The 26,999-nt window shown below is 44.7% G+C and overlaps 1 protein-coding gene across 26 annotated transcripts in view; it reads left to right on the top strand.

The window, feature by feature from the left end:
- Positions 1–26,999, top strand: part of RBFOX1 (RNA binding fox-1 homolog 1) — a 1,171,625-nt gene that overhangs the window by 1,046,006 nt on the left and 98,620 nt on the right. For 20 of the 26 annotated variants that reach the window (XM_060260432.1, XM_060260436.1, XM_060260441.1 and 17 more), the window contains 5 exons: positions 7,042–7,185; positions 11,700–11,753; positions 15,422–15,514; positions 17,358–17,418; positions 26,521–26,574. In XM_060260432.1, the coding sequence (XP_060116415.1) occupies positions 7,042–7,185; positions 11,700–11,753; positions 15,422–15,514; positions 17,358–17,418; positions 26,521–26,574 (406 nt within the window). The remainder of the gene's footprint in view (positions 1–7,041; positions 7,186–11,699; positions 11,754–15,421; positions 15,515–17,357; positions 17,419–26,520; positions 26,575–26,999) is intronic. The other 6 variants (XM_060260452.1, XM_060260440.1, XM_060260445.1 and 3 more) reach the window with 2 other exon arrangements.

Raw genomic sequence — 26,999 nt, 5'->3', positions numbered from 1 at the left:
CTCCGTGTATTACAGCTTTGTATTAGCACACCTAGATAAGGCAATTTATCAGAAAAAGAGGGAACAGTTATTTTACCATATTTACCAGAATTTCCCAGAATTCTGAATGTGGAAAGAAAGCTGGAAAGAAAGCTAGAAAGAAAGAAAGAAAGAAAGAAAGAAAGAAAGAAAGAAAGAAAGAAAGAAAGAAAGAAAGAAAGAAAGAAAGAAAGAAAGAAAGAAAGAAAGAAAGAAAGAAAGAAAATATATATATAAATATATAAATCAGGTAGCTCAGCCGGAGCACTTTCGCTGCCCAGTTAGCTTGAGTTTGCATGCACACTAACAGGGTTTTTGGGGGGTTTTTTGTAGCAGGAACTCCTTTGCATATTAGGCCACACCCCCCTGATGTAGCCAATCCTCCAGGAGCTTACAGTAGACTCTGTAATAAGAGCCCTGTAAGCTCTTGGAGGATTGGCTGCATAAGAGGGGTATGGCCTAATATGCAAAGGAGTTTCTGCTACAAAAAAAGCCCTGCACACTAAAGGTCATTCAGAGCATGAAGAGAGAGCCCCGCAACTCTACTTCCCAATGTGCTTCCCCCTCCTCAAAAGCAGACATAGGAGTGACTTATTTATTTATTTAGAATTTATATCCCGCCCTTCCCACAAGTGGCTCAGGGCGACTTGATGCAGATTAAGAACACCTCTTCTCTTCCCTGTCATTTCCTGGGTTTAAATGCCTCCCCCCCTCCAGGCAGATTTTAGTCCTGCTCAGGGGAGGAAAAAGGCAACAATCAAAAACCAAAAAGCACCTAGTTGGGGAGAAACAGTAGACAGAGACAAAGTTGCCCCTTTCCTTTCTCACCCCCCATTCCTTGGTATCTACCTCTCCCCTTGGCTGTATTCAAGGATTCTAATTGTGGGACTCCAGCAGAACAAAGTGGGGGCGTGTGCTGGTTAGGGCCAATGGAGGGCTAGTTCTTCCATTCCCTTTGTGCGTTTCCTCTGCCCCACACTAAAACTCTAGCTAGAGTTGCCAACTGCCCAGCAAGGACCTGGAGATCTCGTGGAATTACAACTGATCTCCAGACTGCGGAGCTCAGTTCCCCTGGAGAAAACGGCTGCTTGGAGCAAAGATTCTGTGGTGTTGATACCCCAAGGAGGTCCATTCCTAAACCCTGCAGTCCCCGGGACTCCATCCCCCATTTCCAGGAATTTCCAAACCCAGTGATGACAACCTGCAGTCCCCACCATAGTACAATGCTAAGTCCAATATATGTTACGGGCATCTTTTTAGTAGTCTCCTCAGATCTCAGAAGTTAAGAATGGTCGGCCTCAGTTAGTATTTGAACAGGAGACCACCGAGGAATTCCAGGGTCACTAAGCGGACACCCATTTCCTCCAGGTGAACTGATCACTGTAGTCTGGAGATGTTGTCTGTCTCTCGGCTTGACTTCGCGGACGAAGATTTAAGAAAGGTGCAGTAGTCCACGTCTGCTGCAGGCTCGCTGGTGGCTGACAAGACCAATGCGGGACAGGCAGGTCCGGGCACAGCGGCTGCAGGGAAAAGTCTGATTTGGGGTTGGTGCTGCAGCAGTACGATTCTTCCTCAATCTCCTTTTGTCCTCAAGACCAGCTATGCGTGCGTTCTCAAAGGAAGAGACAGCCTGGTGGATGGTGTGCCTCCATGCTTTGCGATCTGAGGCTAGGTCAGACCACTGGTGATGGTTGATGCTACAGGTACCTAGGGATTTCTTCAAGGAGTCCTTGTACCTCTTCTTTGGTGCCCCTCTATTTCGATGGCCGGTGGAAAGTTCGCCATACAGGGCAATCTTGGGAAGGCGGTGGTTTTCCATCCTGGAGATATGCCCTGCCCAGCGCAGCTGCGTCTTCAACTGGAGATGTTGTCATTCTAGGAGATCTGCAGAAGGGGGGCCTTTGGATTCAAGAGCAGGTCTTAGAAACGCAAAGTCATGCCTACAGCGGGTGCAGAGAGAGGCTGGTGGGGAAAAGAAAGATCCTACACCAGGGGTGGGTGGCCAAATTGTGGATCTTTCACACATATTGTGTGGCTCTCAAGGCTCCCACCACCCCATCGGCCAGCTCGGGGAAGGCATCTGTCTCTTTAAATCACTTCGCCAAGCCACGCCAGCTGGTGGCTTGGAGAATGCATTTCAAGTTGCTTTCTTTCCACTTCTTCCTCCCTGCCTTCCTTCCTTCTTTCCTTGAGGCTCTCAAACACCTGACGTTCATGTTTTGCGGCTCTCAAACATCTGGCATGTAGAAGAAGAAGAAGAAGACTGCAGATTTATACCCCGCCCTTCTCTCTGAATCAGAGACTCAGAGCGGCTTACAATCTCCTATATCTTCTCCCCCCACAACAGACACCCTGTGAGGTGGGTGGAGCTAAGAGGGCTCTCACAGCAGCTGCCCTTTCAAGGACAACCTCTGTAAGAGCTATGGCTAACTCAAGGCCATTCCAGCAGGTGCAGGTGGAGGAGTGGGGAATCAAACCCGGTTCTCCCAGATAAGAGTCCGCACACTTCACCACTACACCAAACTGTATTCTGTGTGGCTCTTACGTTAAGCAAGTTCGGCCACCCTTCATCTACACAGGCCCTTTGGATGGTTTCTCCATCACTTGCTTTCTGCTCCTGCAGGATCAGACTGGTTGACTCTAACGGGGGAGTGGGGGTGGGGAGTGCAGATCCCCTCCCCGAAAAAGCCGGCGCCGGTGCGCGCCGTGGAAAGGAATGCAAATGGGCTCAGGAATGATAAATTAAATTTGATGTACGAAGACACATTCCTTTGTGAAGACGCGCGCCTGCCCCGCATCGCGCCTTCTCTGCCCATTTGTCAATACCTAAATCAAATTTCGCCAAGATTAAACTTGTGTAGCTCTGCCTTATTGATTGAGTTAGAAATGATTATGGAAAAATGAGCCCCAGAGCCCCAGATTAAAGGAGTTGTGAAATGCACTGAGCAGTCTTCAAAGAAAAGGGGGTGGGGGGGGGAGAAGCTTAGTTTCAACCATTCGAAAAGGGGGGAGGGGGTGTTTGTGAAATGGGGAGGCTGGGCGCCCAGAAGCGCACCGGCAGCAAATAGTTTATATATGTTAACGGCCGCATGAAGGCTCAACTTGGGTGGCGTCTGAGTTGAGCATGGCCGCTGCGGCATACCATTTAGGAGGTGCGCCCCCCCTCCCTCCACATGCCGCAGTTGTCAATAACCTGAGTAAAATATGTGATTGTTTATCAGGTTTGGGTTGCTGTTGTTTTTTTAAAATTAAAAATACAATCTCGGTGGAGCTACTGAAAAAGTCACGCGGCAAATGGGTGGAAATGACCTTTTCTACGGAGATGACAAATGATGCCTCAAATCTTTGGGCGAGCAAGTTGCCGGACGTTATAGCTGACATATATAGCACAGATTTATAGAGCACGGCTTGAAGCTTTCTCAACCCTGCCCCCGCAAGCTATTTTGGAAACTTTTATGTTAAGTTTTGCATAGGAATTCTTTGTCCCAATCGAGTCTAGATGATGCTGATGATGATATTGGATTTATATCCCGCCCTGAATCTCAGAGCGTTCAGAATCTCGTTTACTCCCCCCCCGCCCACAACAGACACCCTGCTTGGTGTAGTGGTTAAGTGCGCGGACTCTTATCTGGGAGAACCGGGTTTGATTCCCCACTCCTCCACTTGCACCTGCTAGCATGGCCTTGGGTCAGCCAGAGCTCTGGCAGAGGTTGTCCTTGAAAGGGCAGCTGTTGTGAGAGCCCTCTCCAGCCCCACCCACTTCACAGGGTGTCTGTTGTGGGGGAGGAAGGGAAAGGAGATTGTGAGCTGCTCTGAGACTCTTCGGAGTGGAGGGCGGGATATAAATCCAATATCTTCATCTGCCTCACAGGGTGTCTGTTGTGGGGGAGGAAGGAAAAGGAGATTGTGAGCTGCTCTGAGACTCTTCGGAGTGGAGGGCGGGATATAAATCCAATCTCTTCATCTACCTCACAAGGTGTCTGTTGTGGGGGAGGAAGGGAAAGGAGATTGTGAGCTGCTCTGAGACTCTTTGGAGTGGAGGGCGGGATATAAATCCAATATCTTCATCTGCCTCACAGGGTGTCAGTTGTGGGGGAGGAAGGGAAAGGAGATTGTGAGCCGCTCTGAGTCTCTTCGGAGTGGAGGGCGGGATATAAATCCAATATCTTCATCTGCCTCACAGGGTGTCTGTTGTGGGGGAGGAAGGGAAAGGAGATTGTGAGCCGCTCTGAGACTCTTCGGAGTGGAGGGCGGGATATAAATCCAATATCTTCATCTACCTCACAGGGTGTCTGTTGTGGGGGAGGAAGGGAAAGGAGATTGTGAGCTGCTCTGAGACTCTTTGGAGTGGGGGGCAGGATATAAATCCAATATCTTCATCTACCTCACAGGGTGTCTGTTGTGGGGGAGGAAGGGAAAGGAGATTGTGAGCCGCTCTGAGACTCTTCAGAGTGGGGGGCAGGATATAAATCCAATATCTTCATCTACCTCACAGGGTGTCTGTTGTGGGGGGGGGGGGGGAAGGTAAAGGAGATTGTGAGCCGCTCTGAGACTCTTCAGAGTGGAGGGCGGGATATAAATCCAATATCTTCATCTACCTCACAGGGTGTCTGTTGTGGGGGGGGGGGAGGGAAAGGAGATTGTGAGCCGCTCTGAGACTCTTTGGAGTGGAGGGCGGGGTATAAATCCAATATCTTCATCTACCTCACAGGGTGTCTGTTGTGGGGGAGGAAGGGAAAGGAGATTGTGAGCTGCTCTGAGACTCTTCAGAGTGGAGGGCGGGATATAAATCCAATATCTTCATCTACCTCACAGGGTGTCTGTTGTGGGGGAGGAAGGGAAAGGAGATTGTGAGCCGCTCTGAGACTCTTCAGAGTGGGGGGCAGGATATAAATCCAATATCTTCATCTACCTCACAGGGTGTCTGCTTTGGGGGAGGAAGGGAAAGGAGATTGTGAGCCGCTCTGAGACTCTTCGGAGTGGAGGGCGGGATATAAATCCAATATCTTCTTCTTCATCTTCTTCCTGTGAGGTAGGTGGGGCTGAGAGAGCTTTCCCAGAAGCTGCCATTTCAAGGACAACTCCTACGAGACCTATGGCTGACCCAAGGCCATTCCAGCAGTTGCGAGTGGAGGAGTGGGGAATCAAACCCGGTTCTCCCAGATAAGAGTCCGCACACTTCACCACTACACCAAACTGGCTCTCCAAATGCCCTATAATGGCCTTATAAATATCACAAAGATGTGGCAAGTCCAGGGGGCACTGTAGTTTCTGCCTGTAGAAGAGTACCCAGTGTAGTGTAGTGTAGAAGTATAGCCAGAGAATCAGCATGGTGTAGATCAGAGGTGGGCAAAATATGGCTCAGGAGCCACGTGTGGCTCTTTCACACGTATTGTGTGGCTCTCAAAGCCTCCACCACCCTGTTAGCCAGCTAGGAGAAGGCATTTGTCTCTTGCAAGCCAAGCCAGCCAGTGGCTTGGAGAATACATTTGAACTTGAAGTGTTTTTCCTTCCACCTCTCCCACCCTCCTCCCTCTAGGAGTGGGGAGGCCAAACCCAGCTCTCCAAGATGAGAATCTGTGCACTTAAACACTACACAGAATAAGAACACGACATGCAAATTGTTTTAACTAAGGCCATTTAGCAGTCTCGGGGTGCGTTGGTGAAGCTCCACAAACAAGACGATTTCATGCTGTTTCAGCCCAGAATTAATTTATTTGAATGTTGATTTGCATACAACCATGGCGAGCTGTGTGAATTACGAGAAGGCAAGAGTCACTGGAAAAGACAATCGCGAGAGGAAAGGTGACGGCAGCCGGAAAAGAGGAGGATCCAACAGGAGATGAATGGACTCACAACCCTCAGATTGCAAGACTTGAGGAAAGTTGTTCATGAGAGGACATTCTGGGCATTGATTCATGGGGTTGCCATGAGTCCAAAGCGACCTGACAGCACTTAACTCACAACACACACCGTGAGCTGTGTACTTGCAACAGCAACTGAGTTCTTCGACAGAGAGGGAAAATGCCCCGTGGAAATGAAAAGCGAGCTACACCAGCTCAGAAAAGGGGATATTCTTTCTCTCTCTTTTTTAAATTTTTTCTTCCTCCATCCATCTTCTTTCAGCCTCTCTTATTTGTGCCAGTAAATTAAGTCCATGAGCGTTCAGAAATTTCCTTACCCGTAAATGTGTGTATATATACATATTCTACAGTATGATTAATTAGGTATTCCATATTGTTGTGGAATTTTTTTTTAAAGGAAAGAAAGCGCCTTGAGCATGGTTAGCGTTCTGTTTTACAAAAGACAATTTATTTTAATCTTCCGATGACATAATGAAACTAATTGCCTTTTTGTGTTCTATGCGGCAAGTCTGTAGCGCTGCAGTCCTAAGCAGAGTTGCCCCTTTTGAAGCCCGCTGACTCCAGAGGGCTCAAAAGTGTGTTATTCTGTCGAGGACTGCACTGCAAACCTGCTATCTGGGGGGAAATTGTAAGTGGGAGTAATGGATAGATCCTGTTGAGAGGCTCCCAACGGCGTTCGTTCTCTGGTACCAGCCGTGATTTAGACACAGTTTGGTACTCTGCATTTAAGCTATCCCGATACCCACTTCTTGAAATTCAATAATCACTCCCATGCAGCAAAAAGATAATAGGAGGTAAATTAAATCCTTGTTTTCTTCCTTACCGAAGCAGGCACGGAGGCTTGACCGGTGCCATCTTGGCGCCTCTCGAATCCACTCCTGTATTAAAACTGGCCACCTGATTAGGCAACCAAAGGCCAAAAATTCTCAGCGCAAGCCAGACGACGTCCCTGTCTCAGTTGGTCTGGTTTAATTGACTGGTTAAATCGTTGATTGGTTCGGTTTGGTCTGGTTTAATCGATTGGCTAACTCTTTGTTTCCTGGTGTTCTGAGCTACACTTAAGCTATTGGGACGCAGTGGGGTGTGGCAGGGAGATCTTCTGGAATCTCAATTAACTTTATTCCAACTTTATTCCCTCCCCCCCCCCCTTTTTTTTTAGCAGACAGATGATGCAGCACAGACCGACGGCCAACAACAGACACAATCCTCGGAAAACACAGAAAACAAATCTCAGCCGAAACGGCTGCACGTTTCAAATATACCCTTCAGGTTTCGGGATCCAGATCTCAGACAAATGTTTGGGGTATGTATTCTCTTTCCTCTTTTTTTCTGTTTCACGAGCAAGGTCTGCTCCAGATTGTCACTCTTGCAGCTCCTAGGTTCTGTTTCACATTTCATTGATGCTGTAAGTCAAACTGTATCCGCGTGCATCTCACCCACATCTTCAACGGGGCAGGAAGTCATTGCTCAGCTCTGTGTGTCAGGCCCTGCAGCAGTTTCATGTCCCCAACTAGGAGTCTATGAGGACTGAAATTTATTCCAGAATTCATTTCTGCATACAATTGTAGCGCAGTGATTTCCCCCAAATGGGGGACTGGGGACCCAAAGGAACAGAACTCCAGAATTGTGGTCCCACCAGAGGACCTCCTGGTGGCACATGGATTTTGGCCAATATGTGACACAGAGTGTTGGACTGGAGGGGCCACTGGCCTGATCCAACAGGGCTTCTCTTATGTTCTTATGTGACACAGAGTGTTGGACTGGATGGGCCATTGGCCTGATCCAACATGGCTTCTCTTATGTTCTTATGTGACACAGAGTGTTGGACTGGATGGGCCACTGGCCTGATCCAACATGGCTTCTCTTATGTTCTTATGTGACACAGAGTGTTGGACTGGATGGGCCACTGGCCTGATCCAACATGGCTTCTCTTATGTTCTTATGTGACACAGAGTGTTGGACTGGATGGGCCACTGGCCTGATCCAACATGGCTTCTCTTATGTTCTTCTGTGACACAGAGTGTTGGACTGGATGGGCCACTGGCCTGATCCAACGGGGCTTCTCTTATGTTCTTCTGTGACACAGAGTGTTGGACTGAATGGGCCACTGGCCTGATCCAACAGGGCTTCTCTTATGTTCTTATGTGACACAGAGTGCTGGACTGGATGGGCCACTGGCCTGATCCAACATGGCTTCTCTTATGTTCTTATGTGACACAGAGTGTTGGACTGGATGGGCCATTGGCCTGATCCAACAGGGCTTCTCTTATGTTCTTCTGTGACACAGAGTGTTGGACTGGATGGGCCATTGGCCTGACCCAACATGGCTTCTCTTATATTCTTATAATGAGAAGCAAATGTAGAATCTGCAGCAGAAATGATAATTCGATGGAAGTTTCCCCTTCTGTAAGCAGATAGCTTAGTCCGGATCCAGACCATTAGTTACAGCATAGAGAGTGAAGCAGCAGCTTCCTCCTACGTTGGCATAGGTCCCAGGTGCGAGTGTCCGGCCAACAGGAACAGAGTCAACAAAATCAGTTTCTGAATGAAGCTATGAATTGCTAAGAATGTGATACTGCTGATATTTTGGTAGCAAGCAGGAGGTGCTGGACAGCCCCCCAGTCTTGGGAAGTTTGGCTGCTGCGGCTGAAGGATCTCAAGAACGCGGAGCAGAAATTGATACGGGGCAGGCAGTAAGTGGGAAATGGGCAGAGAAAGCTGAGTGGTGATAGCAGAGAAAGGTGTAAGGGAGAGAAATACTGGGCGCGTAGGGACGCCACCACACAGCATTAAACAAACAACGACCGCAAGGTACGCCTGAGGTAGATGGAGAGCAGACATTAGGGTTAGCTGGGCATAATTTAAGTTTCTATGAATCGAGTAATTTTTTCTTAATACAACTGAAGATATATGATTCATCAGAAGTGGACAGATCATCAATATCAACCCTAATTGGTTACGTTTGGACAGAAGGGCCACTGACCAAGCTGAAACTACGTTCAATCCTGACTTATCTTGTCTATCCAAATCGTCTCCTGTATTTTATGCTATGCCATTAAAGGTTTGAAATTGAACAAACAACCACAAAAACTCTGGACTTCAAAGATCTTAGCGATCTGAGTTCAATTTAGAAAGCAGCCTTGCCAGTACGCAGGAGAACAGCTCTGGTCGAGTCCAAGAGCGCCAACCAATTTTGGGTATATAAGCTTCCAAGAGTCAAAGCCGATTAAGGGTGCTTTGACTCCTGAGAGTTCACACCTCCCAAATCTTGTTAGTTGCGAAGGTTTTATTGGACTCAAATCTGGCTGATAGAGAATCGAAGAAGCAGTGGAGTCTTCCAAGGTCCCGCTTTTCTCCATCAGTGAAGGGGGGACTGGGGACACCTTCTGGAAATGTTTGTGACTCCTGAAAAGCCAGAGGGGCACATGCAAACTGAGAACAGAAAACAACCCATGCAGACCCCTGACGCCAAAATCCTCATTGGACTGGAGCTTGGCCAGGCCAGCGCTTGGGTTCATGGTGTTTTCCAGTTTGGTGTAGTGGTTAAGTGCGCAGCCTCTTATCTGGGAGAAGCGGGTTTGATTCCCCACTCCGCCACTTGCAGCTGCTGGAATGGCCTTGGGTTAGCCATAGCTCTCTTATCTGGGAGAACCGGGTTTGATTCCCCACTCCTCCACTTGCACTTCCTGGAATGGCCTTGGGTCAGCCATAGCTCTCTTATCTGGGAGAACCGGGTTTGATTCCCCACTCCCCCACTCTCAGCTGCTGGAATGGCCTTGGGTCAGCCTGAGCTCTCTTATCTGGGAGAACCGGGTTTGATTCTCCACTCCTCCACTTGCAGCTGCTGGAATGGCCTTGGGTCAGCCAGAGCTCTCTTATCTGGGAGAACCGGGTTTGATTCCCCACTCCTCCACTTGCAGCTGCTGGAATGGCCTTGGGTCAGCCAGAGCTCTCTTATCTGGGAGAAGCGGGTTTGATTCCCCACTCCTCCACTTGCAGCTGCTGGAATGGCCTTGGGTCAGCCAGAGCTCTCTTATCTGGGAGAAGCGGGTTTGATTCCCCACTCCTCCACTTGCAGCTGCTGGAATGGCCTTGGGTTAGCCATAGCTCTTGTAGGAGTAGTTCTTGAAAGGACAGTTGCTGTGAGAGCTCTCTCAGCCCCCCCCCCCCACCTCACAGAGTGTTTGTTGGGGGGGAGGGAAAGGAGATTGTAGGCCATTATTTGGGTAGTGAAGGGCAGGATATAAATCCAATCCCGTCGTCCTCCTCCTCTTCCTCGTTTGGCCTTTCCCTGTGGCACATTGTCATGCTTCTGGCATTGGCGGTGCCACAGACAGCTTTGTCCAGCCTCATTAATGACACATGAAATAGGCATACATTACGCTGTGAGTGATGTATTAGAAAATGTGGCGCTGTGAAAATGTGGCACAAACAAACAAAGGGGGGGGGGAGAGGTTCTCCAGTTCATTTGCACTAAAGACTGTTCGGTTTTTAGCAGTTTTAACCAGTTTTTTTGTTTCAGAGGGGAAAACAGTGTTGCCTAACTCCACGTGAGGGATGGAGTTCTCTTAGGATTACAATTGATCTCCATCTGACAGCGATAACTTCCCCTGGAAAAAATGGCTGCTTTGGAGGCTGGAGTCTATGGCATTCCGCCCTGCTAAGGACCCCGTTCCTCCCCAAACCGCACCCTCCCCGGGCTGTACCCACAAATCTCTAGGTATTTCCCAAGCAGGACTTCCCAACCTTACAGTTTGGTGTCATGGTTAAGTGTGTGGACTCTTATCTGGGAGAACCGGGTTTGATTCCCCACTCCTCCACTTTCACCTGCTGGAATGGCCTTGGGTCAGCCAGAGCTCTGGCAGAGGTTGTCCTTGAAAGGCCAGCTGCTGGGAGAGCTCTCTCAGCCCCACCCACCTCACAACGTGTCTGTTGTGGGGGGAGAAGATATAGGAGATTGTAAACCGCTCTGAGTCTGATTCAGAGAGAAGGGCAAGGTATAAATCTGCAGCCTTCTTCTTACAGATTACACAGTTGTAGGTCAGTGTCCTGTATAGATGGAAACAGATAAGCCAGCTACCATTCCTGCCGAGTACTGAACATATGAAGCTGCCTTCTACTGAATCAGACCTTCGGTCCATCAAAGTCAGTATTGCCTACTCAGACTGGCAGCGGCTCTCCAGGGTCTCAAGCTGAGTTTTTTCACGCCTATTTGCCTGGACCCTTTTTAGTTGGAGATGCTGGGGATGGAACTTGGGACCTTCTGCTTACCAGGCAGATGCTCTACCACTGAGCCACAGTAGCTGCTGTTCCTCCTTCGTTGGGACATCAGGGGCTTCATTGGGCAACCAGCTGGTCACAGATGTTCCCAATGACCATTCATTGATGGATTTTTTACATTTTTTACAGCTTGCCTTTCTCCCCAAAAAGGGCCCAAAGTGGGTGACATCTCACAACAGCCCTTCAAGGCGGCTAAGGCAAAAAGCGTGTAACTAGGATGAACTCATGGGGCTCCCTCTCTCCCTAACAAATGCCACCACATGTGCTTTAACGCAAGTGTACATCTCTGCACATGCAAAGCAGGCACAAACAGGGTTTACCTCTATATTTAAGTATATGATGCAGGAGCTGCTGGAAAGGAGCTCCATGCATGCACAGTCACAGTTATGGGGCTCCAGTATTCATTTCAATCAGCCGCATTTCAGAATCCAGCTAGTATCTCCTCCCAATCTGGGGGGAGTCTTTCTGTGGTACCATTTTAAATGTTCCTAATCTATTTTTTTTAAATGCTCATGTGACTTCTCTGTTTCTTTGCAGCAATTTGGTAAAATCTTAGATGTTGAAATTATTTTTAATGAGCGAGGCTCCAAGGTAAGCAGTTGAATACACCTGTGGAAATGCTTAATTTGTTTGAAGTATTTGATACGTTAAAGAGAAAGCAACTGCACTCCTATAATAAACCTTTCCTAAGTATCCACTTTAATCGAAACATCTATTGGGCTTTTCTCCCCCCCCTCTTTTTTTTTGTCAATTTCCCAAACAGCGTGAAATCCATTGGCCTAATTTTGAATCCTTTAAAAGGGGATAATTTTACCTACGATAAACTGTCACTGGTTAATGGGAATATTGCTTTCTGCTTTTAAATATAATCAAATGTTGTCTGCCAATTCTTTCTACTTCCCTGATAATTGCCTCTCTCATTTTTCCGAAATTAGTTCAAGCTTGCAGAAAAGAAAGGAGCGGGGGGAGGGGGTTGTTAGAATAGGTATATATCCTGATTTGAAATGGAAGCAAGTAATATAATCTAATATTCTCTGGAGTAATTACTTGATCAGATGTGATTGTTCCCAATTACGAAAGTGCAGATGTTTTCTCAGTTAGTTAAAAATCTCAGTATGCTAACCTTTTACATTCGAGGTGTTTTCATATTTGTATAACAGAGTAAGAGAGTTAGCCTATGCTGTTTGAAAATGTCTTATTTTAGAAGCGAGGGATATTTCTCCATAGGTAGTTTCAGAGGTTGGTCTCCTATGGAACAGCTCGATTAGAGTTCCGTAGCACCTTAGAGACCAACAGAATTTTCAGGTATACACTTTTGAGAATCAGAGGTATCCGACAGAGAAAGCTTTGACTCTCAAATGCCTTATATCCCGGAAATCTCGTCAGCCTCTAAAGTGTTAGATGAGTCAAATCTAGCCGTTCTCCTTAGGTTGAAGACCACAGATCCATTCCACCAGTAGCCAGACTTTCCTTTGGTTCAAGGAATCATCTGACAGGTACATCTTGAGAAGGTTCCTTCCTCCAGGGGAAAGTGCTACTAATAACTTAATGGATCTGCATCACCCAATTTTGGGATTGTAGAATGTCAGTTGTGGGATCTCTCTGTGTTGGATCACCCGTGATCTCAATGTGTAGTTTATTTACCCACTGGGACACAGAGGGGAGACTTGGCCTCATGTACCTGTGTCACCATGCAGGCATCCCGCAGTGAAAAGTGGTACAGAGCCACGTGACATGATATAGGCAAGGACTTACACGTGAGATTTCTCAATACAGGCAACGTGCATGGTGGCTGAAGGTACAGGAGACCAAACCGCACAACCATAATGTGCTCAACATGCGAGTAAACCTATCAGTACTGAAAGAGAGGAAAGACGATCATGCTTAGATGGTCTACATCTGATCTACATTTGGCCTCAGGCCTTTCCCACCACCCTCCCTTTCCTGGTGGGAGGGTGAACCTTGTACTAACTGGGAGAAAACAAAACTTCAGAGCATGCCTGCTGTTCTCCCATGGTTTTGATTCTAATTTTCACACAACCACAAGGACACTGAAGGGTTCTGGTATGCCCTGCATAGCCAAAGGGTCTCCAGCTACCAGAAAAAGCAGAAATGAAATTTGTTCATATTAGGCCAGTCTGTAGCAGAAGCCTAGACCTTCTTTAAAAAAAAAACAAAAAAACTTTCCTCTCTTGTAGTAAAGTGGTTTTGTTCGGGGACTGGGAGGGTGACAAAGAAAAAGTCAAGTTATTTCAAAAAGTTGGGCTGCATCTCTGACCACCAAGTGGGCCGTTTGTCAAAAGCTTTTTTAAAAAAAAAAATCATTGAAATGTCAAGTTTTGCTGTCAGTTGTAGGGGAAATGTTTTGAATGCTTAAAAGACAAGAATGTATCTGTTTGAAACATGTTATTGAAGTGGTAGTGAAGTTAGATGATAGCAGATTGCTTAAAGCAGTACACCAAGTGGTGGATTTTGTCCTGAGGAGTTTTTGACTCTTATCTTCAGGTCATAACGTGGATTAGGTGTCCCCCAGCAATGAGTGCCGCATGTATTTGGGCACAGTGTAAACATAATGGTTCTCTGCATGGGCTGCTTTCTTCCTTTTCGTGATGGGCAACTTCTCTCTGAGATGGTTGCGCTGGGTAGCATTGCCACAAATGTGGACCATGCCAAGTCCTGTAATGGGTGGAAGCTGGAGGCAGCCAACCTCCCCAAAAAGGGTCATCTGTAGACCCATGACATGGTTGATTCCTCCCATGGTAATAATGATGCATAGAGTAGCCGTGAGAATCTAGAACTGGGTTGCCTTCATGTACAGCTAGATATGCTCCCACCCGCCCTATCTTACTGGGCAGTCTTCAAGCTCCTAGCGGCAGAGGTGCACAGCACTGCTTTGGACAACCAACTTTCATCCATTGGTGACTGCAGAACACAGTGCTTTCAAGAAGGGAGGGAGAAGACTCATGAACAGAATCCATCCAACGTGTAACACTTTAAGCAAACTCTAACGGAAGTAGTTGTAGGAGCGACAGCGGGCTTGTTCGCGCATAGCCCCAGCATGTATGTCCAGCATTCTGTGGAGTGTGGGAGCAAAAATTGGGACCACGCGTTGACCCCCCCCCCCCCTCCAAACTTTACAAAGGATGTTTAATGTGAACCAGGGCTTATCCACTTTTTCTTTCCCCCTTTGGTGTGTACAGTGGAGAGCCACATAATAAGTATACTCACATAGGCCACGATTTACACGAAACATCCTGTGTCACAGTGCAAGGTGCGTGAGCCCGTGGCTTGCTCCGACACTCTACTGCATGTCAAATGTGCATGCCCGGGCCATGTGTAAATCGACCCAATGTCAGATGTGTGAGCCATGTTGCAACTGTAAAGGGACATTTAAGAACGGCAATATGGGATAGCTGAACATTGCTTCAGGTGGTTGCATTTCTGAATTCTGTTCTTTCTTTATTCATACCACATAATTCCGCTTTATCTTTTTGAAAGAGTCAGGGGAGTTTATTTTCAAGCTCAACTTTGTTTTGTTGGCAGAGCTTATTTTCCTCCTTTTTCTTTAAGGAGAAAAAAAAGTAAAGGTTGTAGACCTGGACAAAATTATTTATACCCTGAGTGTTGCATGACAGACATGTTTTCTTTTTAAACCACAATGGCATGAGTAACTAGCCAATGTTCTAGACTAGATTTGCATTTGGCGTTGAAATTTGTTGCACACGTTTTTGGTTTGTACTTATGACCAGTTGAGCAAAACAAAAAACAAAACCGCATGCTGTCCAAAAGTGATTCACTTTCTTTTTTCACAGTTTTTTTTCCCATGTGATAACATCACTCCATCAATTTAGATGTTTCTTTCCTCCCCTTTTTCATTAGATTTCTTTTTTTTCCTCTATAGCAACAATTTAGAGACGCAGTAAATAAATAAATAAAAAGGTATTTTGGTGTTCATTCTTTGACATTCTTCAGGGGATATGCTCTAACTGATGAAAGCGAGAGAGAGAGAGAGAGAGAAAAAGTTGTTCACATTGGGTCGCTTTATTAATTGCACATCTCGGTACGATTATAATTTTTCTAATTTGCATGTTACAGAAATGAAGGAAGAACGAGAACCTATTAAATTAAAGAGAGACAGAAAGTGAGAGAGAGAGAGAGAGAGAGAGAGAAACACAAACGAGAACATAAGCAAAGAAGTGGTCATTGTCTGAAATAATGATGTGCATGTTATTTTCCCCCCTCTTCCCACCTGCATGTAGGGATTTGGTTTCGTTACTTTCGAAAATAGTGCTGATGCCGAAAGGGCGAGGGAGAAATTACACGGCACCGTGGTAGAGGGCCGTAAAATCGAGGTGCATGTTCAAAATATTTTCCTTTTCATCTTTTTTATAAATGTCTGCTTCACTCTCATTTGTTGTTTCCGATGCATCGTTAGTGTCCCGTGTGCTTCCCTTTTTTCCCTTCCCATTGTTTTTTTAATATATATATATATCTATATCTATATTTATTTATATATATATATCAATATGTATGTGTGAGAATATATATAAATAAAGATAATCTGGCCATTCTTGGGTTTATTAATTTTTTTTAAAAAAAATCGATTTTGTAATTCTTTATAATTATTGCTGAAACTTGTATGACCGAAGCGTGATGAGCTCTTAATATTTTGCTGTGCTTTGAAAGGTTTTGTAAATTGATGGGTGCAATAGATTTTTAAAAATTGGAAAAAATAAACAAAACAAAATTAAGTGGCAAAGCAAAACAAGAAGATAGTTTTTTTGGTTTTTTGTTTTAATTTTTTTTTGTTTGTTTTCCAGTGCAGGGTTGATGCAGGATCTACAGTGGCTTCCCAAATCATTCAAATTGGGAAATCTGAGCAATCAGCATTGAATACTCGATTAATGAAATTCATTTTGAACACCCCTGCGTTACTTTGCCCATGAGGGTTTAAACCCTTTACATTGAATGCAAAAACATGCCCCCTGATAGTCTTCTCTTTCCCTATGACCACTGGATCCCCTTCAACACTGCCTGAATAATTATTTGTTAGAATTTAAAAGAAAAAAAAAAACAGAAACAGAAAGAAAAACAAAAAAAATTACCAATTGAAAATGCTGTCGTCTTTTGAGTAAGATGTCGCATGTTTTGCCTTTCCATTTTCCCCCCTTCGACCATAGCGCTTAGGGCCCTCACCAAACTCTCAGTAACCATGGTAACTGTATACATACCCCATGCCGGCGATGGTGCTGAATGGTAAGTGGCAAAATCCATCCGCCGTTTCACGTATATTTTTTAAGCGCTGATATATATATACCACGTGGAGTTTTTTTGACTTGTCGTATTAAGTTTTCTTGATGCTCTCTCTATATTTTTTTTTCTCTATATCGGTACGCCTGTAAATTTTGAGTGTCCATTTTAAGCAAGCCTTGGAGACACTGACTTGGATTGAGGATATGACTTTTGTGCACATCTTACTCAGATTGTTAACTCCATATTGTGTTAAATAATGCACCCTCTTTTATCCTTTTGTTAGCTGTGATTTTGAAAGCTTGAATGATTTTGTTAGTTTTCTTGCCATGAACAAACAAGGCTCATGTTTCCCAGTGTTGAATGCTACATGTTGCTTTTCCAATGGAATCTCTCTTTGAAAGGGTTATGTTGCACAATGCTTAGATCCGTTTGTCCTTCCCCCCCCCCATTTTCTTTTGACCTTTAAGTTCTTCCCTTGTACATTGTCTCTTTCCCCCTTTCTTCTCCACTGCATGTTCCTTCATATGGTATTTTCTCTCCTCTTTTTTTTTTGTTGCAAATTTTCCGTTTTTAAATATTTTATCGTTTCAGTGTTACCATGGAACAAAAAGCATGCTCTTAAGTCTTCAATTATGCAGAACCTTTTTAATTTGCTTTTAATGTCTCTTTATTAAAGTTTAAAGGAGATGATGTTACTTTATTGAAATGATTTGTAAGTTTCTTTTTTTTAAAAGAAACTGGTGATGAGAGTAAATGTAATTATAAATAGTATGATTTTGTTATGTGCTTCCTGCTTTTTTATTTTCTTTTGAATTTTTTTGAGATATAAATTAAATTGCATTTATACATAACTAATGCCAGCAATAATGCATGCATTTCATTAGTATCATGGAAACTTCTCTTTTGCACAAACGATACTAATTCTGTTTTCTATGTGCTTAGGTAAATAATGCGACGGCTCGCGTCATGACAAACAAAAAGACCGTAAATCCATATACGAACGGTAAGCATGTGGAATGTTTCTTCAGATTTTGCATCTCAGCATATTTGTGCAATGTACTTGTTCTTTATCCGTGGCTGTGCAATTTTATTTTATTTTTTGGTGAAGAACTTGGAACACACACAGCTGGCCTGTGCTGAATTGGACCATTAGGCCATCAAACCTCACACGGACTGGTATTAGTTCTCTCGATTGAGATCTTCTCTCCCAAGATCATTGTGTCTAAAGTCTCAAGGCGATGAGAACAAAGCTCATCCATCTTGGTCCATCCAGAGTTCTTCAGCCTCTTGGTTCCTTGGAGCCATGCAGGGAAGGGTTCGGGATGCCAGCCCCCAGGTAGGAGTGGGGGATCCCGAGTTCACAGGGTCCTGCCTGCCAGTAGCCAGCTGGCAGGTGTAGGAAGCCCCACTCCCAGCAGTCATGACCTGACACAATGTCCCTCGACATGATGATGTCACAAGGAAGAGACACCATCACACCGGGGACATCGTGTGGCAACACTCTGGTATTTGGGGCAAAACTCTGTGGTAAGGAGTTTTGCTCAAAATACCAGAATGTTGCTGCACGATGTCCCCAGGGTGATGACATCATTTCTGTTGCAATGTCACCATACACCCCCACAAAGAAAGCTCCCTCCCACCCCCCACCAGCAATGAGGTAAGACCTGGCAACCCTAGGAAGAGTGATAAGTGGGTTTAACCACCTGTTCTGCTCCACTCAATTCTGCTTTTCTGAATGAGTCTCTACTCTGTTTCGTTGGCAGCATTTTGGAGGTGGGAATGAATGTGTGTTTTTCAGCAACACACGTTTTCTCCTTTAAAATGCTAGCAGTGGAGAGGGGAAACCAGTGTCGAAAGTGAACCTGAGTGGAGGCTGAAGGGTTAAACACTGTCTCTCTTCCTTGCTTGGCTACAAAGCAAGCTGACGATTCAGGTGCTAATGCAGATCAGGTGAAGTGCAAAATGTAATGCACTTTGCATAAGCAATTTCAATGTACAGGTATATGCACAAGGCAGGAAGCTCGCTACTCTGGACCAGCTCTCCAAGAATCCGCTACAGTATCTCCTCATGCACATTGGCCTGTTTCATGCATTATCCAAACAAGTGTGAGCCGCTTCCTTCAGATACAGGTCCACGGGCCCATTAGAAGAAGAAGAAGAATTGCAGATTTATACCCCGCCCTTCTCCCTGCATAGAGACTCAGAGCGGCTTACAATCTCCTATATCTTCTCCCCCCGCAATAGACACCCTGTGAGGGGGGTGGGGCCGAGAGCTCTGATAGCAGCTGCCCTTTCAAGGACAACCTCTGCCAGAGCTATGGCTGACCCAGGGCCATTCCAGCAGGTGCAAGTGGCGGAGTGGGGAATCGAACGCGGTTCTCCCAGATAAGAGTCCGAGCACTTAATCCCTACACCAAACTGGCTCTCACCTCAGTGTTAGTAGCAGCAGCAGTAGTAGTTTATTACAGTCTTTAGGCCAGCATACAGTTCAAACAAGCATAAAGTACAACAGTAATGCAAAGGTTAAAAATTTAAGAACTATTAAGGTGCAGTTCCCTTAATCTAAGGATTAATGCACAAAATTTAACAACTTCCCATGTGATCTTAGAATTATTACCAGATAAGAACCAGTGAAGCGTTGCTTTATTTGTGTTTGGGGCCAGGAATTGTATCAAGTGTTGGGGTGACCGTTCCATGGCAAACCTCCCTGTAGAGTGGACAGCTGAAGAACATGTGTTCTACAGACTCAACCTCCCCTAGGGAACAAGAGCATAGCCTTTCTGAGTAGAGGATTTTATTGTACCTACCCTTAATAACCCCAGGAGGGAGAGCAAAACACCTAGCTAGCCCATTAGCACCTCAAAGGCAGACAGGGGGGATGCTTTCAGATTCACCAAAATACTGTGTTCCAATCATAGCTTTTTGACAAATCCTAGAGCATCCCCCCAAACATCCTGATGTCACTTCCAGCAAAGAAGGAAGTGATGTCACACATCAGCATGCCTGCCCCTGCCCTCAAATTTTCTGCTTTGCTTCTCTGGCACCCCTAGTCCAACGCTGTTCTGGGACTCCCTGAAGTCATTATCCGTCTTATTGCATTTTCACTCTACACTTCATCCAAGAACTTCATTGGGGCTTACATAAATTCCCCCAACACACACACACCCCCAAGCACACTGCATTCCCATTGTAAACAAACTGAAAAAGAACCAAATGGTCCCTACTCTGTTCAAGGCGACTTTATGAACTCGTGAAATTGAACATACCTTCGCTGAAGACTGCGTTGAGTTCTTTGGAAATAGAGAGGGATACACATATGGTGATTAAATTCATTCAGGCTGTACGCATGAACAAAATCCATCCACTAGGCAACCAAGTGGTATTGTAGTATAGAGGGTCAAAGAGAGCATCACCTAGAGCATCACCCCAACTAGAAAAAACTCCACTGGCATCATTAACTAGAAAAAACTCCACTGGCCACTGGCAATCCTACACGGACACTTCACAGAGCTAGAAAGCTTAGTTAAGAGAAATTACCTTAATTGTTCTGTAGCCAGTTGCTCCTGGAAATCCAACAACGCATTCCTTTCCCTCTTTTTTTACGAATCTGGAGTCAGTTTCTAATTAATTCCATTTTGATCAAAGAGAAGTTTGAACAGGGGGGGAGGGGAGGAGAGGAAAGAAAGGTCTGATGAACTTGAGAGTTTAACTCTATAGATGTTTAGAGGCAGGCAATGCATTCCCAAATTTTCCTATCTTCCTACTAGAGCACCACCCTGTGGAGTGTAACATAAAACTTGAAGCGATGAAGTTACAAAAAGGAGCACTGATTCCCATTTAAAGAGAAATGTCTCTTTAAAAAAAAAAAGAGGGGGAAAGGAAAATGAGAGGCATCAATTGCTGTAAACAAACAAGTGAATTTAGGGGGAGAAAGTATTCCCCCTCCCCATAACAGCACTTACCTGGGACACTCAACCTTCCCTCTTAAGCTGAAATTTCCCTTTTCTGTAGTTGATGGCTACCTTTAGACAAATCCTTCTGAGAGCTTCAGGAACTGGCTGTATCAGAACTTTCTACTTGGCTGGTTCTTCTTTCCATAACCCTGTAGCTTTCTGAACAATGATCTCGTTTTCCCAACTCTCCTCCAAAAAAGAAAAAAAAAGACCAAAAAAAGGAAACTTAACACAGCTGATCAATAACAGCAGTCTCGCTCAGCAGGCAAAGGTAGACATCAGCCGTGAAATAAGACGGAACTTTCTCCCCACCCCACCCCACCCTGACACTCTTGAGCTCGTTAGCGGGATGGTTTTTGTCATCAAAAGTGGGGCAAAGACAAGCGGTCGGCTTTATTTTTAAATTATTCTGCCGTATTTATCTCTCCCCGCCATGGGAAAATGAAAAATAAAATAAAATAAAGAGTTCTCAGCTTGACATACAATTATTAAGCTAGTCACTGTAAATCAGCATGGAAGAGTGCATGCAAATTCCTCCTGCTCTTATAGCAAAAAGAAAAAAAAAGAGGAAACCATGGGGGAGGGGGGGTGAGAGGGTTGTTTCCCCAACTTCATCTAAACATGTCTAAGCCGAGTGGTGAAAATGAGCATCCTTTCGTTCTTCTTGAGAGTTTCCTAAATATGTCATCTCTGTGGAAATGAAAACTCAGTGAGACAGACAGGGAAGTTTGATTGGGTCACAACATACTATCTTACTTTGGCACTGACTAGATTTTATCCATCGATTGCATTTGTTTAAGAGGTGCGTATCTGCACGCGTGCATGGTCACTCAGCACTAGGGGGATCGCTCCCCATGCTGGTCAAGTTTGCATCCTTTCGGGATGATGCAAAAAGTTCAGGTTTTTGGAGTAGTGAAGGGGAATTCTAACCCAAGCGGCAAGACGCACCTCACAACTCTTGACAATCTCAACTGTATTGCAAGCCAAGGGAGGCATTTTTGTGAGGCATACACAAAGCAGATTGTGAGTCTCCCACAGGACACCTTGAAGTCTCACGTCAGTTGCTGCTTCTGTGAAAATCTCGGGTCATGCACAGATTGTGTGTGTTCCGTCACACCCAACCATCAGAAGCCATCTTGAGAATTTAGCCTCTTTCACATGCCGTTCTCTCGTTGCAGGCAAATGTGCCATGAAGCCACTGGCCTATCTAGAAAACACACAAATGGGTCATACAAACCATGGTTCATATGAATGTTCTCTAGATCTTCACACTTAAGCCTGAGATGTTCTGTGTGTAGTTTGTTGCGCAGGAGGGGGGAATCTGTGACTGAGTCCAAGATGTGCTCCAGCAACCCTGTATAAAACCTCCATGCTAGGCTACCAGGTGGACCAATCCTCAGAAGCTATACTTGCCAGTGAAACCAGTCTTGAAGATCCAACTCCCCCTTTTAGGTGTCTGGACAGCTTAATTCTCATCTGTCTCTTAGTATGAAGTTCTTCTTCATGTCTCTATAGATCTCCGTGTTCTTGCCGATATCTCTCTTGCCATGAAATTCGGCAAAAGCTGTAAGCGTCTGTGTTATTCTTTTCCCTAAAGGGAAAATAGTTTCTTTTAAAGATTTTTTTATTCCAAAAAAAGAATAAAATTACAATGCAATACAATGTCAAATCCAGGGGTTTTTTTTGTAGGAGGCACTCCTTTGCATATTAGGCCACACGCTGATGTAGCCAATCCTCCTGGAGCCTACAGTAGGCCCCATACTAAGAGCCCTGTAAGCTCTTGGAGGATTGGCAACATTGGGGGAGGGGGGTGGCCTAACATGCAAATAAGTTCATTTCAAAAAAAAAAAAAAAGCCTTAGTCAAATCACACCACCACCCCCATTTTGAAACAATGCACCTTCAACAAAGACTGGGAGAGGCTGTGGCTCAGAAGTAGAGCATCTGCTTGGCTTACAAAAGGTCCCAAGTTCAGTTCTTGGCTTCTCCAGCTAAAAGGCAGAGATGTGGAAATCTCCTTGCCCAAGACCAGGGAGACCAGCTGCTGGCCTGAGGAGAGAACACCAACCTTGATGGACCGATGGTCCGATTCGGTAGATGGCAAATCCCCATGTGTTCAACTGGAAATAAACAAGTACAAAATTTAAGGCCTGTTGATAGAGCAACTGCTTAATTAACACTCAGATGGAGACTGGAGGAAAACACCTTTGCCTCCCTCTTCTTGAAAGACATACAGGGAAGTATGCGCTGATCTGCTTAAAGTCCGGTGCAATATGGTTGGCAGGAAAACAAAGGGTAGCACGAGGTCACACAATATCATTTGTTGGTCAATAGGGAGAGTTTCTCTCAAAGCAGTTTTGAGGCCACCAAGCTAGGGGTGTTCCTGAAATTCTCCCTGAAGTTCCAAAATCACCTGTCCTTATTTTCCATTATTGAAGGGGTATATCCGGAGCCTTCGATCATTTTAGGTTTGTTTCCTAGTACTGGTCTTTTGGCCCTCTTCCACATTGCCAGCTCATGGTGTAATCATATGAATTAAATATGGTTGTTTCATTGTTTTTTTGTGTGTAGTGCTTTATCATTGTGCAGGGGCGTATGTTGCCTGTCAGGAATACACTACATAAAAACAGTTCATGTGATTAAATTAAGGTTGCTTTTTTCGCAGTGTATTTTATTGATGTGCAAGTATTATTGGTAACACGGGAGGGGGGGGGGGAATTAACCGAGAGTTAATGCTAGAATCATAAAACCAGAATTCAAGAGGAATAGAATGTGGTGTGATCTTGTGGAGCGGTGCTTAGATAGATAGATAGATGAATTTATTGTCATTGTTCTCAACAAAAAGAGAGCAACGAAATGAGGTGCTCTTCCACAAACATACCAACACATCAAACACACATATTCATAAACCATTTAAATACATCTAAAACCATTAAACCATTTAAACCATTAAAACCATTTAAACTATTTAAATACATCTAAAACGGATAAACATTCATAAAACCATTTAAACCATTTAAACCATTAAATAAACATTCATAAAACCATTAAACATTCATAAAACCATTAAAACCATTTAAACCATTAAATACATCTAAAACAGATAATCCTTCATAACCCTGCATTTAACCTAACCACAGCACTTGGATAGAAACTGTCCTTAAATCTGTTTGTCCTAGCCTTCAACACTCTATATCGTCTACCTGACGGTAAGATCTCAAAAAGCAAATGGCCCAGATGTGAAGGGTCCCATTCTCTTAGGAGAATGGATCTCCCCTCCTTTTGGCCATCAGCTCCAAGTGGCTGCAAGAATCTCCCCCCCCCCCCACCATATTGCTGTCTAAAAATATTTTGGGAAGCCTAGTGTGAATATTGTACACCCTCCCTGAAAAGTCTGTGCTCTTATGCTGAAGTATGCCCTAGGGATGGTTTTGAATTTCTTATCCTTGCTGTTTCAACCCCCAAGATTTGATTGCATGGTTCTCTTGTGCAAATCAAAACCATTTCCCCCTGTAAAATCTATCGATTTTTCAGTGTCTTTTGACCATCAATAAATCAGCATATATACTGTGTGCATTTTGCATTCCAATATGACATAAATTGCATGCAAACATCTTAAAACAAGCCTACAGATGACCAATAAATCTAGAATACTAATGGGGAAAAAATCAGGATGCTAGGACCATCGATCAAAATATCAATGAATTGAAAAAGTCAAGCGGTCAGGAGCATCATCTCCATTCATTGGGGACAGGACCAACATCAGGCCCTGTGATTCGCCAGCAGTACAAAGTCTCTGGATTGGCCTTGCTTATTCCTCCCACTTCCTCCCGTTGCTCTACCGTGCAGATGTCTGCACGAAGGCAGTTTCTTTTCTTTTTCCTCCAAAAGTTTCCACCTGAGGAGATGAGTGTTGTGACAGCAAGACAAATTCACGGAATTACACCCACGGTGGCGAATTTACCTCTCCCAACCGCTAACTTGGGGCTCCTTGGCAGTTCCTCATTCAGATGTGTCAAGTCGCTCCTTACACTTGATTAACCCACACAGTTATGGGCCAGCACATACCTCATTGACAAGACAAAGTAAAGTTTAATTGCTGTTATTTTCATGATGAATGAAGTCTTTCCTGGGTGAGCTTCGCGGGGTTAGATGATACAGCCATCAAATCGGGAGTGGGAAGGAAATGAAATATGAGTGCGACTTTCAGCTAAGAATATCGATCTGCATCATCCAGAATACCAGTTTTTCCGCCCCCCCCCCTCCCTTCCTCTCTTTCCTTGGATAAATCGAGGCATCATTAGTATAACTTAAAATCTGAGGGTATCTCTCAACTTCTTTGACAGAAGGACCTGACAGACTTGGAAGTGCAGCCCAATCACTCATATTTTTGGACTGTTGCAGATGGAACTAGGGAGGGGGGAAATAAAAGTATTATAGGACAGGAGATCTCCTGCAATTTAATATGTGGCTGTGTAAGTATTAGACTGAGATCAGCTTGAGTTAGATTGCCCCAGCATGTCTGTCGACCCTTGGTATTTTTAATTGCCCTTTTTGTATTTCTTGGGTTTATGTGAAAATGTGGGTGTCGGGGGCACAGTTGAAGCAGACGAGGGCGAGCAGAAAAATGGTCGGCGAGTAACTTAATGTGGAAAAGCTGGACAGTCTCATTCTGGAATTAATTTTAGACATTCTCCTCACTAAACTGGGATTAAGGTGGAATGAGATGGTGCAGAGTCAGATGCAAAACATGATTTAATTAGGATGATGCGGGGAGAAATCTACTCCTTGGTAGTCAAAACCAAGTAAGCAATCTAGGGGAGATGAAGAAAGATAGGTTGGCATGAAAGCAGCAACATCTTGCCTCTAGAAATAAGTCAAGCCCGACTCTGCAATTCCACCGAAGGAAAACCCAGTCGGTCATTTCGGTTTCCTGGCAACCACCCAGTTAGCAATCCACCACCATTGGTGGGACCTTCTTTTAGCAAACGGCCAGAGCATGTGTATCCAAAATGTTGGGTCTGGAACTAATTCCAACCAGGGTAGCCAAGTAACCAAGACTGCAGCTCACCCAAGACTGCTTGAAAACAGCAGGCAGCACTGAGAAGGTGCAGAGTCCAGGAGACTCTACTTGTGAGGGACATGCTCTGTCCCAAAGAGCAAGCAAACAAAAGACATAGCTCAAAGGCCCTTGCTCAGGGTAGCCCTGGACTTTGACCAGAATTCATCATAGCCAATTGGATGGGACTTTAAAACAGAAGTCATACCATATCAAGCCTTTAATGGCATAACAATTGCAAGAGACAGAAGTCTGCAGCTAGAGAGTGAAGTGGGACTTAACTTCTGAGCGGATGAGTGTGGGATTGGGTTGTTCTCTCGCTTATCCATACTTTGTGTTAAGAGGCTATCGGCTGAGATGGTGGGATTGGGTTGAATGTCCATTCTCCCTTTTTGCATTTGAAGTCTATGTCACATAGCGGTGCCCCCACAAGACCGTTAAGTCCAAGTCTACAATTATCTGGCTTGCACCACTGTTCAAAGCCAAGCCTGGTTAGAAGGAACCAGTGGAGTACTGGGAAGAGGGATGAGACTTGGTGTGACCAACAAAAGCAATTCCACACTCTTTTCCACCCCAGCCCAGTATTGAATGGCTCACAACGGGAAGCACTTGCATAGAGTATGAAACCCAACTTTGATTCCCGGCTGATCCAGAGAGAGAAACTAGAAGCATTCCATCCACAGTGATATTTGGATAGCTACAGATAGGCAGATATAAGTCTACCTCAGTGTGTTTGGAAAGGACTGTACCACAAGGTCTGTTAAACATCTGAATGGATTCTCAGACTATCTCTTGTGTCCATTATGTGCAAAAAGTTGTTTCTATCCCCTGGGGGGGGGGAATCATTTTATTGTTATTCATATTTCATTTTTCATATCCAGAGGATATTAAAGGGATATTCCTTTGACCATTTCTTCCAGAGTGCCATGAAGCATATAACTGCCTACAGAACTTTATCATAACCGTTTTATGGATAGTCATATTTTTGCACTCCCTCTCTCTCCCTGTGTATATATATATAAAAAGCAACCCGTAATAATTATGAACTCCTATTATAACCGTAGCTCAATTTTCGTTTTATATGTTTACTGTAGGTTGGAAATTAAATCCAGTTGTTGGTGCAGTCTATAGCCCAGAATTCTATGCAGGTAAGACTACATTTCTGTGTGTGCATGTGTTTTGTTGCAGTACAAAAGGAAATTGACCCCAAAGTGTGTCTTGCTTCTTTGTATCACGTTCATGAACTGATTCGTAAAACCGCTGCCTAGTCAGTGACAGATGTTTATTTATTTGTATATATTAAGGAAAAGAAATATACCAGTGGTAATCAAAGAGATGATATGGTTACCATTTTTTTTTATTCTTGGTAAATAATAGCTTGATGTAACTAATACGAATTTGAGCTGACTTCAGAGGATGGTGGAAGACAGGAGGGCCTGGCGTGACTTGGCCCATGGGGTCGGAATCGCAAAATCGGAATCGACTGTGTGACTGAACAACAACAAAATAATAGCCAAAGCTGAAATTCAAAACTGGGGCCATGGCACAACAGGGCAGGGGTTAATTATTTCCC

The sequence above is a fragment of the Heteronotia binoei genome, chromosome 20, assembly GCF_032191835.1.
Source record: "Heteronotia binoei isolate CCM8104 ecotype False Entrance Well chromosome 20, APGP_CSIRO_Hbin_v1, whole genome shotgun sequence".
Classification (NCBI taxonomy): domain Eukaryota; kingdom Metazoa; phylum Chordata; class Lepidosauria; order Squamata; family Gekkonidae; genus Heteronotia; species Heteronotia binoei.
This window is presented reverse-complemented; position numbering and strand designations above follow the sequence as displayed.